This window comes from Aspergillus nomiae (genome assembly GCF_001204775.2).
Source record: "Aspergillus nomiae NRRL 13137 chromosome Unknown contig00217, whole genome shotgun sequence".
Classification (NCBI taxonomy): Eukaryota; Fungi; Ascomycota; class Eurotiomycetes; order Eurotiales; family Aspergillaceae; genus Aspergillus; species Aspergillus nomiae.
Window position 1 is genome coordinate 38,356 of NW_015378272.1, and position 14,273 is coordinate 52,628.

The window sequence follows — 14,273 nt, forward strand, 5'->3', positions numbered from 1 at the left end:
TAAGATTCTTTGGGACAACCATACGTAATGAAGCTGAGACCGACTAGAATTTTGCCATTGAAGACGGAGAAACAGCGACGCTGGGATGACAAGGGAGTATGACTAACTCGCCCACTTGGTTTCAGATTTGTCTGGCAATATGTCTCCGTGTAATACGATGTAATACGTACCAGGAAAGACACTGGATACCCATGGATGCACTTGTAGGTACCCTACCAACAGTTACCTGCCCCGTAAGGCAGTGAAGGTAGTAAGTCGCCTCCGGTAAGGTAGGTTATTATTACTAGAATGATGGAAGTCCTTCCTTCCATGACTCGATTCCGCCAGTTTGCCCAGTCTTTCCCCCTCCATCTCTTTCCGCTCTTTTCCCTGGTGTTATCGACTTATCGTGTTGTCTTGTCCTTCTGTTTACCGTCTCCTCTGTCTAAAATTAATCTTCATACTTCTTCATCATCATTCGAACCATTTCGCTGAGTCTCCATCGGCAGTATTACTAACTCATTGTTACGTGCCGCCACTGTTCCCGAATCCGTTACGGTTCCGCAGAGAAATCCAAAGCGGGACAGCATCCGAGGGTGGACACTCACTCCTTGTGTGATCCCGCCCAAAGCCGCTTTCGAGGATTCACTCCTTCATGCTTGGGTTGTCAGAGACGCTCAGTCCTCCTCCTCTTCATTACTCTCCTTCCGTTGGGGAACACGATCGCACATCCTCTCGGGACTCGACCCCTGTTACCACTCCACTCGGGTTTGGCGTACCGTCGCGCAGGGAAAAGGTCTCTGATTGTTCGTGGCCTCGAAACTCATTTGGTCTCCTCGACGACCAGTCATCGTATTTCGACCCGACGAAGTTATACTCGCAACCTCAAGAAGACTACGACTTCCCTCTTTCCCCTTCGCCCCCTTTGACCTCGGGCACGATGAACAATACAGCAGCTCCAATTGACATCGCCACTCGCCAGACCTCGGTCTCTCCCCCTGGGCAACAGGCGTCGAATTTGACCTCTGCTCTCCAGAGAGCTGGAAATGGCGAGCGGACCGGTAGCATATCTCACGCGGGCGGCGTTGGAATCAATATATTCAAAGCCCCACCACCTCGTAAAGACTCCATCGGCGCAGCGACCGCACAATGGGGTAATGGCTCGAAACCTATTTCTATGTCTGGTTCCAACCGCGATAAACAGCGCCGTGAGTCATTGGCCGGGAGCCTGGTTGGCGGTATGAGCTGGGGGGGTGTTTCTGTTGGCAGTTGGATACGCGATGAGTAAGTTTTCATGGGTGCGCGGTCGATATCCCACATGGATTTATTATCGGCATCCCACAAATGCGCCTGACATGAGTTTGAATGGTTTGAAACTAATATCAAGTGATCTAGTATTTTAATGACTGGCACATCCCCATTTACTTTCCAGTCACCTTCATTTCATTCGTCATCTTATCTCCCAAAGCTGGAAGCCAACTTCATGCGAGACTTTTCTTGCTGTGGTGTGACATTACCTACTCTTCACGATCTCCTACAGCACTATGAAGAAGCCCACGCCACTAAATCGCCACACCAGGGGCATCGCCCAAGTCAAGCTGACGGCCGGGCTGCTTTAGCTGCTGCTGCCATGGCGCACCAACAGAATCAGCAGAACAACAATCAGAACCGTGGATTACAGCCCGAGAGCACTCAGCGGAAACTAAATCAGAGCCAGCCGCCTCAGCAGCACTCCGATCTCGATGCAATCGATGATATGGAGTTGGACGAGCCGATGGGTGATCATGATGCATCGTCGCAGCTGTTTTCGCCTCAGCCACAAAATGGCAACCAGGGAGGATTTGGCCATTCCAATCAAAGGGTGCCTCATTTGAATCTGTCGATGCTGCCAGGACATCAAGGTTTCAAGGGATCTCAACCCGGCACCCCTGTGGCTTCTGGTCGCCCCCTGTCGTTGCAGAATAACCCCACTGTTTCCTCGGTGAATACGCCGACTTTGATGTCGAATCCACTTCAGAACTCTCAGTTCCGGTCAACGCCCGATTCGTCCACACCGGGAACCCCGGCCGAACTTGACGAGAGCGTGCTTGGCGGCTTCGGTGACATGGGGATGCAGACTAACAACATGATGCAAGGCCAGGAGCAATTCGCTCGCTTTGCTGCCAACAACGATATGGTGGATCTCTGTATTGACGAGCCGGCGAAACGTTTATTCAGCCCGACCGGGGGAATCAATACACCCAATGCTCATTTCAAGCTTAGTGGGGCACAGTACGGCCCAAATAGTGAAATTGCCCGCAGAATCAGAGAACAGCAACTACTGGCCGGTGTTCCCGATACCACCGCATTGCTTCCAAATGAAGAACCAAAGCCTTTCCGTTGCCCTGTTATTGGCTGCGAGAAGGCGTACAAAAACCAGAATGGTTTGAAATATCACAAAGCTGTAAGTTCTTCGTTACAGGATATGACTCTCCATGGACTATAATTAACAAAGCATCGCAGCACGGCCATAACAACCAACAATTACATGATAATGCAGACGGTACCTTTTCCATCGTTAACCCAGAAACCTCGACGCCGTATCCTGGAACACTCGGCATGGAGAAAGAAAAACCATACCGTTGCGAGGTGTGTGGCAAACGTTACAAGAACTTGAATGGTCTCAAGTATCACAAATCGCATTCTCCGCCGTGCAACCCTGACTTCCAACTTGCCGCTGGCCGCAACCTGGCTTTCGGCGGAGGAGTCATGCAGGGACAAAATATTAATGTTGCCGGGGCTGGTCTACCTGGTATTGGTGAAGAGGGTCTTCTATAGAAGGTCTCGTGGTTTTACAAAGCTTGAAAGATATTGCTTTGCCCTTATCTTCAATTCCACATAATTCAATTCGACGATTTGACAGCTTCGTCGCGTGACATACGACTTTATGACCGGTTCGGTGGTTTGGAGTTACGTTTGGTATGAACGCCCTGTCGATCGCGGTTCTTTGGGGCCGCCGCGATTGATCTGATAATGAACAGTCAGTCCTTTTGGTGCCCTCGAAAGACTTCCGTTGAGGTACACTTACGAGTTCCCGGAACGCTTGTCGGTATATGATTTTCGGCTTCTGTTGTTTTCGTGACTTTTTTTTTGCATATTTGGGCTTTGGGAAGCAGCACCCGGTGTCTCAATTACCTCTTGTCCTCTTATCCCCGTGATTGTCATTATTAATGGACTTTATCGATCCTTGGATTCGTGACACTCAGGTGAGGTTGCGTTTTTTTAATCTCCGAAGACAGCAAATGCGGGGATCAAACAAAGTTGGAACTCACCACCGGGCTTGATGTGTCCTTCGTTATTCGTCTTCAGACATCTGGCCGCCATTTCCCGAGCACCATGGAAGAGAAAAAAAAATGGCATACCGGCGTCGATCCTGTAGATAATGGTTCCAGGCCAGAGCTTGCTTTCTTGTTTTTACCTGTGCTGGTGGTGTTTATGGAGAATCTGGGGCTATAACTTTTTCTTGATATGCGTTGACCCCCTTTGGCTTGTTATTTCTTGATAGAGTCTTCTTGATTTGCTTGATTCCCATGGCTTCGTTTTGTTCTGCGAAAAGGAAAAAAGTTTGGAAAATATTGCTTGGATGCCCTGTCACATTTGTTAAATGATAAACTATATTTCCTTCGAATTGAAGCAGCTCTGTCTCCATTCACCATTTTACATTCAAGACAAAACATTAATACGTATACATTCTGCTCGTACCGTGAACGACAATCCGATGGCTTGTTTGACACTATAGAGCTCATTCTCTGTGCTTGAATCCAAGGCAAAAAGCCAACAGCATTCAGGTGAGATCGGTCTCAATTCCTGACTGTTTTGATTGTCAGCATACTCCGCTAGTGGCAGACTATGGATGATACTACTGGGTCTTGGCTGGGGTGGATTGCAGAAAACACAGGCCCCCATTTGAGTCCGAATGTGATACCGGCGTCACGGTAGTAACTATGTATTCACATATCAAGGTGTATGTACTCCATACAGAGGCCTGAGTTTTACGCATCAGGAGGATCGGCATTATTTCCTACTGGTTCCATGCAAGGTTTAATAGTGAGGTAAGGACGAAGCATGTATTCCGTAGCTCAGCTGACCTGGTCACGATGTAGAGACAACAAAGCAAAAATCCCATTTGAAAGTAGAATTATTCTAGTACACCAAAGAAAAGAAATAGCCATCCCCTGCATAAAGCGCCATGTGCATCCAAACTAAGGGTAACATGAAGAAGATTAAAGTCTCGTGCCGCAAACGTCCTCATGTACTTCATGAAACAAAAATCATTGAGAGTTATTTCCGCTTCCACCGACTACCCTTGGGAGTCATCGTGTGTCCGTACTGTGATTTGCCTTGGTTGAATATGGTAGACAAATAGGAGAAGGTTTTTACAGATTGGGAAGATGAATGAACATGGCTAAAACAAATGAAAAGGGTAAAAAAAAAGACAGTAAAACGGACGTCAAGACCGTGTGGCTACGGGGGACAGAAACACTGCGTACCTACCACTCGAACTCGCCCTGACCCTTGTGGAAGACATATCTGTTGAAGTCAGCAAGCTTGTCACAGTACTTCAGGTGCTTCTATGGAACTTACTCTTTACCACCAGTCGTCAGAATACCGTCCTTCAAGGTGCACTTCCACTTGTTCTTCACCCTTTGGACCTTATCGTACGTACAGAGCATCACTTGGCCGACGGCATCTTCCGCTTCATGGTCATCAGCAACGAGGTCGTCCGGATCATCGAGGTCGGAGTTGATGGCATCTTCATCGTCTTCATCCCTCTCATCATCGCCTCCCGGGCCGTCATATTGGGCTTGGACTACTTTCGAAGAAGAGGATGCTGAGGTGCTTGGGTCCGAAGGGATCGCGGCGTCTGTCGCAAGTTCACGGGCAGGTGCTCTTGACGAGTCCTGGCGTTCCTCCAATGGCAGCAGAAGGCCTCCTCCCTCGAGCTGAAGCATGCGCTGTTTCAGATGTTCACGAAGAACCCTGTCGCCTTCTCCGTTCTGACGCTCAGCAGCCTCACGCCGTCGCGCAACCTCTGCTTTCCATGCTGACAGTGCATCGTCGTCGGCACCGTCTGTCTGTGTGTTATTCATGGGGGGTTGAGAAACAGGAGGGTAACCTGGTTCTTGCTTGATATGTGGCGCTTGTCCATTAGGAACATGCGGTAAATTCTGGGGACGGGCCTGTCCTGGCATTGCCATGGCAGCCTGCGACTGGGCCTGCAACTGACTGACCGAGTTGGCAGCGGCCGCGCCGTATCTCTGGTGTAGCATGTTGGCAGCACGTTCTCGCGCCGATTGGGCATTTGGAGCATTCGTAGGCATCATGTTACTCATAGGGGGCAAGCTGGTTTGACCGTTCATACCAGGCTCCGTCTTGATGTGTGGCGCTTGGCCCATGGCATTTGGTGCTGCCCCGACCGGGGTGGGGACCTGTAACGGAGGCGCGGTGCCAGGCATCGGTTGCGGCATCGACTGCGGAGGGGGGACATGTTGTTGAGGGGTTTGAGAAGGAGCGGGTCGGGGAGCATTAGAGGGTACGGTCGCACTGGGAGGGAGGATTTGATTCTGGTTCTGAGGCTGAGGAGGGGCTGGCTGGGGTGGTGGGGGATCCCAAGGGAAATGAGCGACACCCAGGGACGACAGTTTTTTTTGCCAGCTCTGTGCAGGTAGAATTTAGTTAGATAGTGGAACAGTCAATAGAAAGGTTATGAGACGAGAATAAAAGTCCAAGTAGAAATAGATCAATGTGATATGAGGCCAAGGTTGACAAAGGGTAAGCCCGAACTATAGATCATCAAATGAATGAGAGGGACGATGAGGAGGCTTGGCAGCCTTAGGCTCCCGCGGGTAAAATGTGAGGAGTATAAAGGGACCTCAAAAGGCTGACGCTCCCCCAGAGGCTTTGCCGCCTCCCGCAACTCTCGGACCCCGCGTTTGGCCGAGGGCCATCGTAGCCAACATCAGTTCCCCCTTCGTTGGCATTTTTTACCAGGAAATCCATCAAAGAAACATCTCCAATATCAAAATTCTGTCTAACTCACCTTCCGCAAATCTAGCAATGTCTGCTGGTCCACTCCACTTTCCTCAAAATCCACCTGAGAACCATCGCAGACTTCTTGGATGACACGATCGAACACCGTGCCCTATGAATCATCTGGTATAAGCCAATATTCTTTACAGGGACAGACCCTCACTGAAGAAAGCTAGCCAACGAAAAGAGAAAATATCTGCTAATCCTTCCTAGGTCTCCCAGCTCAGGCAAGGTAGGGCTCTGTCAGATAGCACTCACCACCTGCTGGTTGGACATGTTCGCTGGGGCAGAACTTCGTAGACAGGCCTTGTCAAATCAGGTAAATCACCACGGTCTATCCTTTGTCGACAAAAAATCAAACGTGCGAGCCTATCACGTCCGGGGTGTAAGGTGGAGGTGTTGTCGTTGGCTTATCACCAGGGCAGGTGTTCCGTCGCAGCGGTCGGTTGCCACGAGCTAATGCGACGGTAACCTCCAACAATCAAGTTCGGGCCTGCTTCGGTGGCTCAGGACTTGACCGGCAATCGTATGCAACCTGGCTATGTGGTACGTGAAATCTTTCGTCAAACCGCCCGAGAAAACGAAGGTTGTTGGCAAGGAGCGCAGGGACAGGCGTGCCTGAGAGGGAATTGAATGAGGTGAAAGTCGTAATCTTCGGGCGAAATCCGTCCTTGTCCTGCTTAGTCACCACCCGCACCCTCACTAAGTTAGCGCCATCGGCCCTTCGAGCTTATCTTAAGTATCACGATTTTAACATTAATTGTAGGGACACAGGTGTAGTATAGTAAGTCGACTGTCCCCGATCGATTGACCGTCTTACAATCAATCTATCGTCCAATGTCAAGTGGTACTAGGATAGTTTGTCATCAATTCTAATAATGTGCTATACAAGAATCTTAACCCAAATATACCGTCTCGCCTAAATACAGTGCTCCAGCTAAGTAACGCCAGCCAAGTGTGATCCAACTCCCAGTGATATACCCAGAATCCACGCAGTACCCAATGAAAAGCGAAACAAATGTACAAGAAAACTACGCAGCAAAACTAGCGGATAGTCATGGATTTAGTCATTTGAGCCTTGCTTCCAACTCCACCCTCACGAGACGCCGATGCACTAGTTCCTGGCTTGCGTTCAAAGACCTTCCAGAACTTCAAGCTCTCATCCGCTGCCGCGGTAGCCAGAAGCTGACCGTCGGGACTCAGGCAGCTGTGCAGAACACGAGTCTCGTGTGCCGGGATCTCAATGTTGCGGACCAGAGTTGGGTAACTCCAGATGCTCAGAGAGTTATCGGGGAAACCACTGGAGCTAACAATCTCCCGGTAGTGGTTGCTCCATCGCAGGCTGGTGACTTGGGAGCCAGTATCGATGCTGTTGGTACGCGCACCGGTCGTGGTGTTCCAAAAGTGAATATGGCGATCGTATGATCCACCACCGGTGGCAAGCAAGTTCAGTTGCCAGGGACACCAGCTGAGAGCCTTAACAGCAGCACGGTGGTTGGTCTTGGTGAACTTGGGTGCACTGAGAGACCGAGCATCCCAGATATTCACCAAGTTGTCATTTCCGCCGGTAGCCAGCTGAGCACCATCGGGTCGCCACTCGAGGCCACAGACTTCGGAGGTGTGAGATACAAGCTCAGCTACCTTGTGCTGAGCGATGCGGACATCGTGGTTGAACACAAGTCCGCTGCGAGCACCGGTAGACAAGGTGTGCTTAGACCAGCCCATGACTCCAACACGAGAGTCATGACCAAACATACTTCGCAGCTTAGTACCCTCTTCGACATCCCAGATCTGAACCTCGCCGGTGCCCAAGCCCACACCAACATAGGCTCCATCGCCACTCCACTTGACACTGCTGATATACGTATCCGGAGATGTCTCCAGTAGGCAGCTAACGGACCCTGTATCTGCCGACCACACGTAAACATTCCGCTCAAGGCCGATGGCAACTTGGTTGCCAGAACTCCAATCCAGGAGGTTAAGATAGTAGTCATCCAGAAGCCCAGGCGCATCCAAAACACGCTCGGGAGCAGTTTGAACCCTTCTGCGGAACTGTGCCGACTTAGATTTAGCAGGCCTAAGGGGACGATTGTACTGAGCACGCAAGTCAATGGGTTTGGACGATTCCGGAGGCGGTGGCTTGAAAGCAAGAATTCGAGTATTCAGATTTACACCGCAAGCGTCAGCCAATGACGATTCGTAGGCTACAGCATCTGGTGCGGGTCTGGTATACGAAGAAGATGATGATGTTGAGGAAGTCTCGCTATCCTCGAGGCCGAGGTTCTCAAGAGCCGCGGTGATATCGTCTTCCGTTCCTCGACCACCAATGTCGAAGGCGCTCGCGGCACTTGCAAGAACGGTAGAGCCCTCGTTGCCACTAGTCTTGGATCGTTGGCTCTCCTCGGGCTTTGCAGTTCCAGCAGTTGCCAGTCCCTCACTGGCGGTCCGGTTGGGAATGAATCTGTCACCAGCATTGTGTGCAATGCGAATAGTGGTCTTCCCAGATCTTGTCGTACGTGTCGGGACCTCTTTCCGTACTCGCTCCTTGGATGTCGGAGACTGTGATGATGAGGGACCAGTACCAGCCAAAGCCCACTCCGAGACACCCATTTCTAGGTGCTTAGGCGACTTACGAATCCGGGCAATGTTAGACTTGGGAGACTCGCGGTAGCTCCGGGTTGCCCTGGACATGGACTTGGCAAAGTAAGAGGACAAATTACCCCCGTAGACAGACTTTCCATGGTCCTTGGCGCCTTCCTGCTGACGGGGAGGAGTGAATGGTGAAGAGTGATTCGATGTCATGCTTCCCGCTCGCATACGTGGAGAAGGTGTGAGAGGCATGCGACCTCCAGCAGTCTTTGAAGAGAAGATTCCATGGTGGGTCTTGACCGGAGTCGATACTGTGGGAGTAGCCATATTCGAATAGGATTATGCCACCGGGGCACAGAAGAGGTAACGTTGAAGAAGTAAGGTCAAGGCAATGCGGTCATCCAATGACCTTCAGCCGGGATTATGGCTTAAGATGAACAGTAAAGTACTGAAAACAGCAAGTATAAACAATATACTATGCAAGAATTATGAGATAGCAAGGAAACTGAAGAAGATGGGAGGAGAAGAAGGAATCTGGATCGGAAGACTTGAGGGATAGGGGAATAAATAGAGAGTATAGTTCTATTCTCCCATGGCAACGGTTACCTGAGGTACGGGTGCGCTAATCCTATCCCGGCTAGTCCCGTCTGCCATGCGGCTCTCGTGACGATCGTCTTGGCAACTTTCACTTTTTTCCAGCTTTTTCTTTTTTGAATTTTTTAGTCGCATTCTCTCATCCCCGATGTCGAAGCCTCTTTGTACGCCTTGGCATGATTTCGTATAACATGTAAAGAAAAGTCTCGTTATTTGAATTTAAACACCACCAAGAACTCCATTACGCGCTCTTTCCCACCTCTGTGGAGCGGTGCCACAACGCTCTCCTTTCTGGGTGGCTCTGATGGCGCGGCAACCGCTCTCCACTACTACTCGGAATAGTAACGCTTCCTTTGCATCCGCGGCGTTCACGCAGTCCCACGGAGACCCACAATCCTGGACCGGGGCGCCGAGAGTCTCATTTCCGATGACTTCCCTGTCCTCTGACCATCAGACACCGCACCACACATTCCTCATGCCCCCTAGTGTAGCCGGCGGTCGCCGCGGTAGTACGGACTATCGCCCGAGCATAAAAAAGGCTCAGGGCCATATCCCAGCATGTCTGGTCAATGCGTCTGTGACGTATTGCGACAACGATCAGATCTACGCCTTCGGCGGGTTCGATCAGTATACTGATGAAGGTTCATAAGCGACCCTATTATCTGGCATGCACAAATTGCATCTTATGCTAATGATGTGAATGTAACAGTGTACAACCACGTTCTGAGGCTGAACCTTAAAGATCTCCGCTGGGAACTTGTGGACAATTATGGCGATATTCCAGGAGTTCGCATGGGTATTTAAACCTGACCACATCGGTGTTCAACTATTTCTGGAGATCTGAACTAACCAAACTGTGCGAACTGACTAGGACATACTGCCACTCTCTATCAAGGGACCAAACTGATTGTCTTTGGTGGAGAGAATGAGCATCGCGAATATCTTTCCGATGTGGTCATCCTCGATATTACCACCTCTACTTGGACTCAGCCGGAAATCCGTGGACCAGTACCGCGAGGAAGGGCCCGCCATGCTGCCGTCATTTACGATGACAAACTTTTTGTCTTAGGAGGTGTAACTGGAGATAACAAAATCCTTGATGACCTGTCTTACCTGGACCTGAAAACATGGACATGGTCTCGGACCTGGAGATTTACAGCCCGCTTCGATCATACTGCCTGGGTTTGGGGCGGTCGCCTGTGGACTTTTGGAGGCCTTGACCCGGGTATGGAACGTACGACGGATATCTGGTGGCTTGATCTCAAAGACATCCAATCTCTTGGAATGACAACATCGCAAGGTACCGTAGACACCCCCGCGACAATCGGCAGGAGTACTCATAGCCCAGACACAATGTTCAATAGTCCAGCACAGCAGCTCTCGGGACGGTCGGGTAGCTACGCAGCAAACTCGGGGAGTGTGCAAGTTCGCAATTCAAATCGACGGAAACCAATCGCTCCCGGTGCCATCTCGTGTCTTCAGTTCAAGTCTGGCCCTCATGTACCTGCGCTATTCTCTGGGACCCACTTCCAAGCATATGCGTCTGGTGTTCTGCTCGACTTGATAACTCCGTCGGAGACAGTGCGTATATTTGACTGTAATCTGTCATCATTGGAGCTTGACTCGCTACGCTGGCAAAGATTGGCCGATGGACAGGAAATATTTAAATCGGGTTATAGGTGGCATTACTGTACCGTCGATGCGAGTGGCACCAAGGCGTGGCTGTTAGGCAGCAACTCGGATGTCGGCGCCACTCCTGGAACCGCTGATGAGAACCACATGAGCGAAGTTCTTTGTATTGATCTGGAAAGGTACGGTTTACTTGGCAATGACATGACAGCCGCCTCGCCCGACCAAGACAGAGCACTACTCTCGGGACAATCGGGGGCATCTCCCTTATCTGGAATTGGTGCGGACCTGTCGGCTGTCTTTGATCAAGCGCCTGAATCCGGCAGTGGTGCCGACTTTACTATCACAGCCAACCCAGACGATCAAGTAGACGGTGACGAGCTCGCAGAAGACTCTTCTTCCCAAGCCCAGTCCACGTTTATACCTCCTAATGTGGCCACTTCCCCACCCATCCATGTGCATCGGATTATTTTACAGCTAAGATGGCCCCATTTCAAAAGGCTGTATTCTGCTCAGATGGTCGAATATCATTCGAAGAGGATGCATATTCCTGAGCCTTACTCGGTCGTTCGTGCATTCATCTACTACCTGTACACTGATAGCATCTCAGGTCACCCAGAATACTGTTCTGACATTGTCGATGTGGCTGGTATGCTCGTGATGGCCAATTTGTACGACATGCCTAAGCTACGAGTGTTATGTGTTAACCGGCTGAGTCGTGAACTGGACGTGGAGAATGCAGCCATCATCTGGGAGCGAGCCGGCCGGACGAATGAAGAATGGCTGATGCGCCGTGCGGCCCAATTCTGTCTCAGCAACTGGGGTCGAGTAGTACGCACCGACGGCTTCAAGTCTCTGAGTCGGCAGAGTTTGATTGAACTATGTGAGGTGGTTGACATGGAAGGCCGCGTTGTTGCAGGACCTGAATTGGAGATGGTTGGAGCGCTTTCCGCGGAGGGATTTGGCTCCGGCAGAGATCCTAAGCGGTCCCAGCTGGCTCTTGGCGGCACAATGGCAGAAGATGTCGATGACCTCGATGGCGACGAAATGGAAGGGATGGAAATGTCGTGATACAATCAGGTCCACCGCCGCTTGAGCTCCATGTCGCTGCTTAGGAAATAGCGGTTGGGAGGATTTCCCTCGACTAACCTCCATGACATGATATAAGTAATGAGGTATGGATTACGATCAGCGAGGAGTTTCAAGACCGGGTTGCCATTGCATTTGGTGTCTAGTATTATTGCATGATTTAACCAAGGTGTTTTTGTTTTTAGTAGATGCAAATGAGAGGAGTTATTGTAGTTTCGACTATACCTATTCCAGGTCTTCGGGATACGGTCCGTGGAGCCGCGTCTGCTTTTAGCCCAGAAACAAGATGATATTTATCCGGAACTATGTACTTAACTCCTTTCAACATCCCCGCTTTCCCCTCCTAGTCTGGCTGGCCAAAATATTTAAACGTCCCTCAGTCTCTACAAATGTTGGTTGGAACAATTTAAGGAGCGAGATCCTGGGTACCCAAACACTTAATACAAGCATCAAGCAACTATCAATATGGGCTCCGCTTCAACCTCGACTCTTCCACCCGACTTCCTATGGGGATTCGCAACTGCGAGGTGATTTGATTGTGTCCCCGTGTGGTCATGGAGAAGTGGTTTGGCTTTGGCTAATACATGATGTTTAATTTTGGACAGTTACCAGATTGAAGGAGCCGTGGACGAGGACGGACGAGGTCCATCCATCTGGGATACATTCTGCAAGATCCCTGGCAAAATCGCCGGAGGAGCCAATGGTGATGTGGCTTGCGACTCATACCATCGCGCACACGAGGATATCGCCTTGCTTAAGGCTTGCGGTGCCAAGGCATACCGCTTCTCACTCTCTTGGTAAAAGCGTTACAATCTCTATGCATGCTCCTCATCCGCTTATAGCTTTATCTTAGGTCCCGCATTATTCCACTCGGTGGCCGAAACGACCCCATCAATGAGAAAGGCTTGCAATATTATGTAAAACTCGTCGATGACCTGCATGCTGCTGGCATTACTCCTCTCATTACTTTGTTCCACTGGGATCTTCCTGATGAGCTCGACAAACGCTACGGTGGTCTCCTTAATAAAGAAGAATTCGTCGCAGACTTTGCCCACTACGCACGCATAGTTTTCAAGACGTTCGGCTCGAAGGTTAAGCATTGGATCACGTTCAACGAGCCATGGTGTAGCAGTGTCCTTGGATATAACGTTGGTCAGTTTGCTCCAGGGAGAACAAGTGACCGGGCCAAGAGCCCTGTCGGAGATAGTTCGCGGGAGTGTTGGATCGTGGGCCACAGTCTTCTTGTAGCCCATGGGGCAGCGGTGAAGATCTACCGAGATGAGTTCAAGGCCAGCGATGGTGGGGAGATAGGCATCACACTTAATGGTCAGTGCTGATCCATCCCATGCACATGTACCAAGATACCTAACTAGTCTTCTAGGCGACTGGGCCGAGCCTTGGGACCCCGAGAACCCGGCAGACGTTGAAGCTTGTGATAGAAAGATCGAGTTCGCAATTTCCTGGTTCGCAGACCCCATCTACCACGGGAAGTATCCGGATAGCATGGTGAAACAGTTGGGTGACCGACTGCCGAAGTGGACGCCAGAGGACATCGCGCTCGTTCACGGTAGTAACGATTTCTATGGCATGAACCATTACTGCGCCAACTTCATCAAAGCCAAGACCGGCGAAGCGGATCCTAATGACACTGCAGGCAACCTGGAGGTCCTACTCCAAAATAAGAAGGGTGAATGGGTCGGACCCGAGACGCAATCTCCCTGGCTGCGACCCTCCGCGATTGGGTTCCGGAAGCTGTTGAAATGGCTCAGTGAGCGATACAACCACCCCAAGATCTACGTTACAGAGAACGGCACCAGCCTGAAGGGGGAGAACGACTTGCCGCTAGAACAACTACTCCAGGATGACTTCCGGACGCAGTATTTCCGGGATTACATTGGCGCTATGGCGGATGCCTACACTTTAGACGGAGTCAATGTCAGGGCCTACATGGCATGGAGCTTGATGGAGTAAGTCCTTCCACTTGAACAAGCCAGCCAATAGCTAACAATTATTGCAGCAACTTCGAATGGGCCGAGGGCTACGAGACACGATTCGGAGTGACTTACGTCGACTACGAGAACAACCAGAAGAGAATCCCCAAACAAAGCGCCAAAGCAATTGGGGAAATTTTCGACCAACACATTGAGAAAGCTTAGGGTGTAGGTCTGTATTTGAAACTATATAGAAATACACATGATGTCAATAAATTACTTGCTCCCCTGTAGGCATCTACAATCCTATACTCTCCTCCTACTTCAGAAGATATACATACACAAGGAATCCACAGCTAGAGAAATCCCATCAAAATTCCCACTCACAAAACC

General features: G+C 50.4%; 4 protein-coding genes across 4 annotated transcripts; 2 read left to right on the forward strand and 2 right to left on the reverse strand.

The window, feature by feature from the left end:
• Positions 1–634: 634 nt before the first annotated feature.
• Positions 635–3,652, forward strand: ANOM_008437 (zinc-coordinating transcription factor SFP1; the record flags this gene model as incomplete). Its single annotated transcript, XM_015553693.1, has 3 exons — positions 635–1,263; positions 1,375–2,422; positions 2,482–3,652. The coding sequence occupies 3 exons, from the start codon at positions 635–637 to the stop codon at positions 2,794–2,796; spliced, it is 1,992 nt and encodes a 663-aa protein (XP_015405202.1). The 3' UTR covers positions 2,797–3,652.
• Positions 3,653–4,508: 856 nt separating this feature from the next.
• On the reverse strand, positions 4,509–6,459 carry ANOM_008438 (transcription initiation factor IIA large subunit; the record flags this gene model as incomplete). Its single annotated transcript, XM_015553694.1, has 4 exons — positions 6,307–6,459; positions 6,059–6,160; positions 4,603–5,675; positions 4,509–4,548 (listed from the first exon to the last, which is right to left on the reverse strand). The coding sequence occupies exons 1-4, from the start codon at positions 6,322–6,324 to the stop codon at positions 4,509–4,511; spliced, it is 1,233 nt and encodes a 410-aa protein (XP_015405199.1). The 5' UTR covers positions 6,325–6,459.
• Positions 6,460–7,092: 633 nt separating this feature from the next.
• Positions 7,093–8,964, reverse strand: ANOM_008439 (WD40 repeat domain-containing protein; the record flags this gene model as incomplete). The annotated part of the gene is made up of 1 exon (XM_015553695.1): positions 7,093–8,964. One exon carries the CDS (start codon positions 8,962–8,964, stop codon positions 7,093–7,095), a length of 1,872 nt encoding a protein of 623 aa, XP_015405200.1.
• A 571-nt stretch (positions 8,965–9,535) lies between these two features.
• ANOM_008440 (Kelch motif domain protein) lies at positions 9,536–14,105 on the forward strand (the record flags this gene model as incomplete). The annotated part of the gene is made up of 7 exons (XM_015553696.1): positions 9,536–9,872; positions 9,941–10,027; positions 10,103–11,927; positions 12,555–12,746; positions 12,803–13,275; positions 13,331–13,916; positions 13,967–14,105. The coding sequence occupies 7 exons, from the start codon at positions 9,536–9,538 to the stop codon at positions 14,103–14,105; spliced, it is 3,639 nt and encodes a 1,212-aa protein (XP_015405198.1).
• Positions 14,106–14,273: the final 168 nt, after the last annotated feature.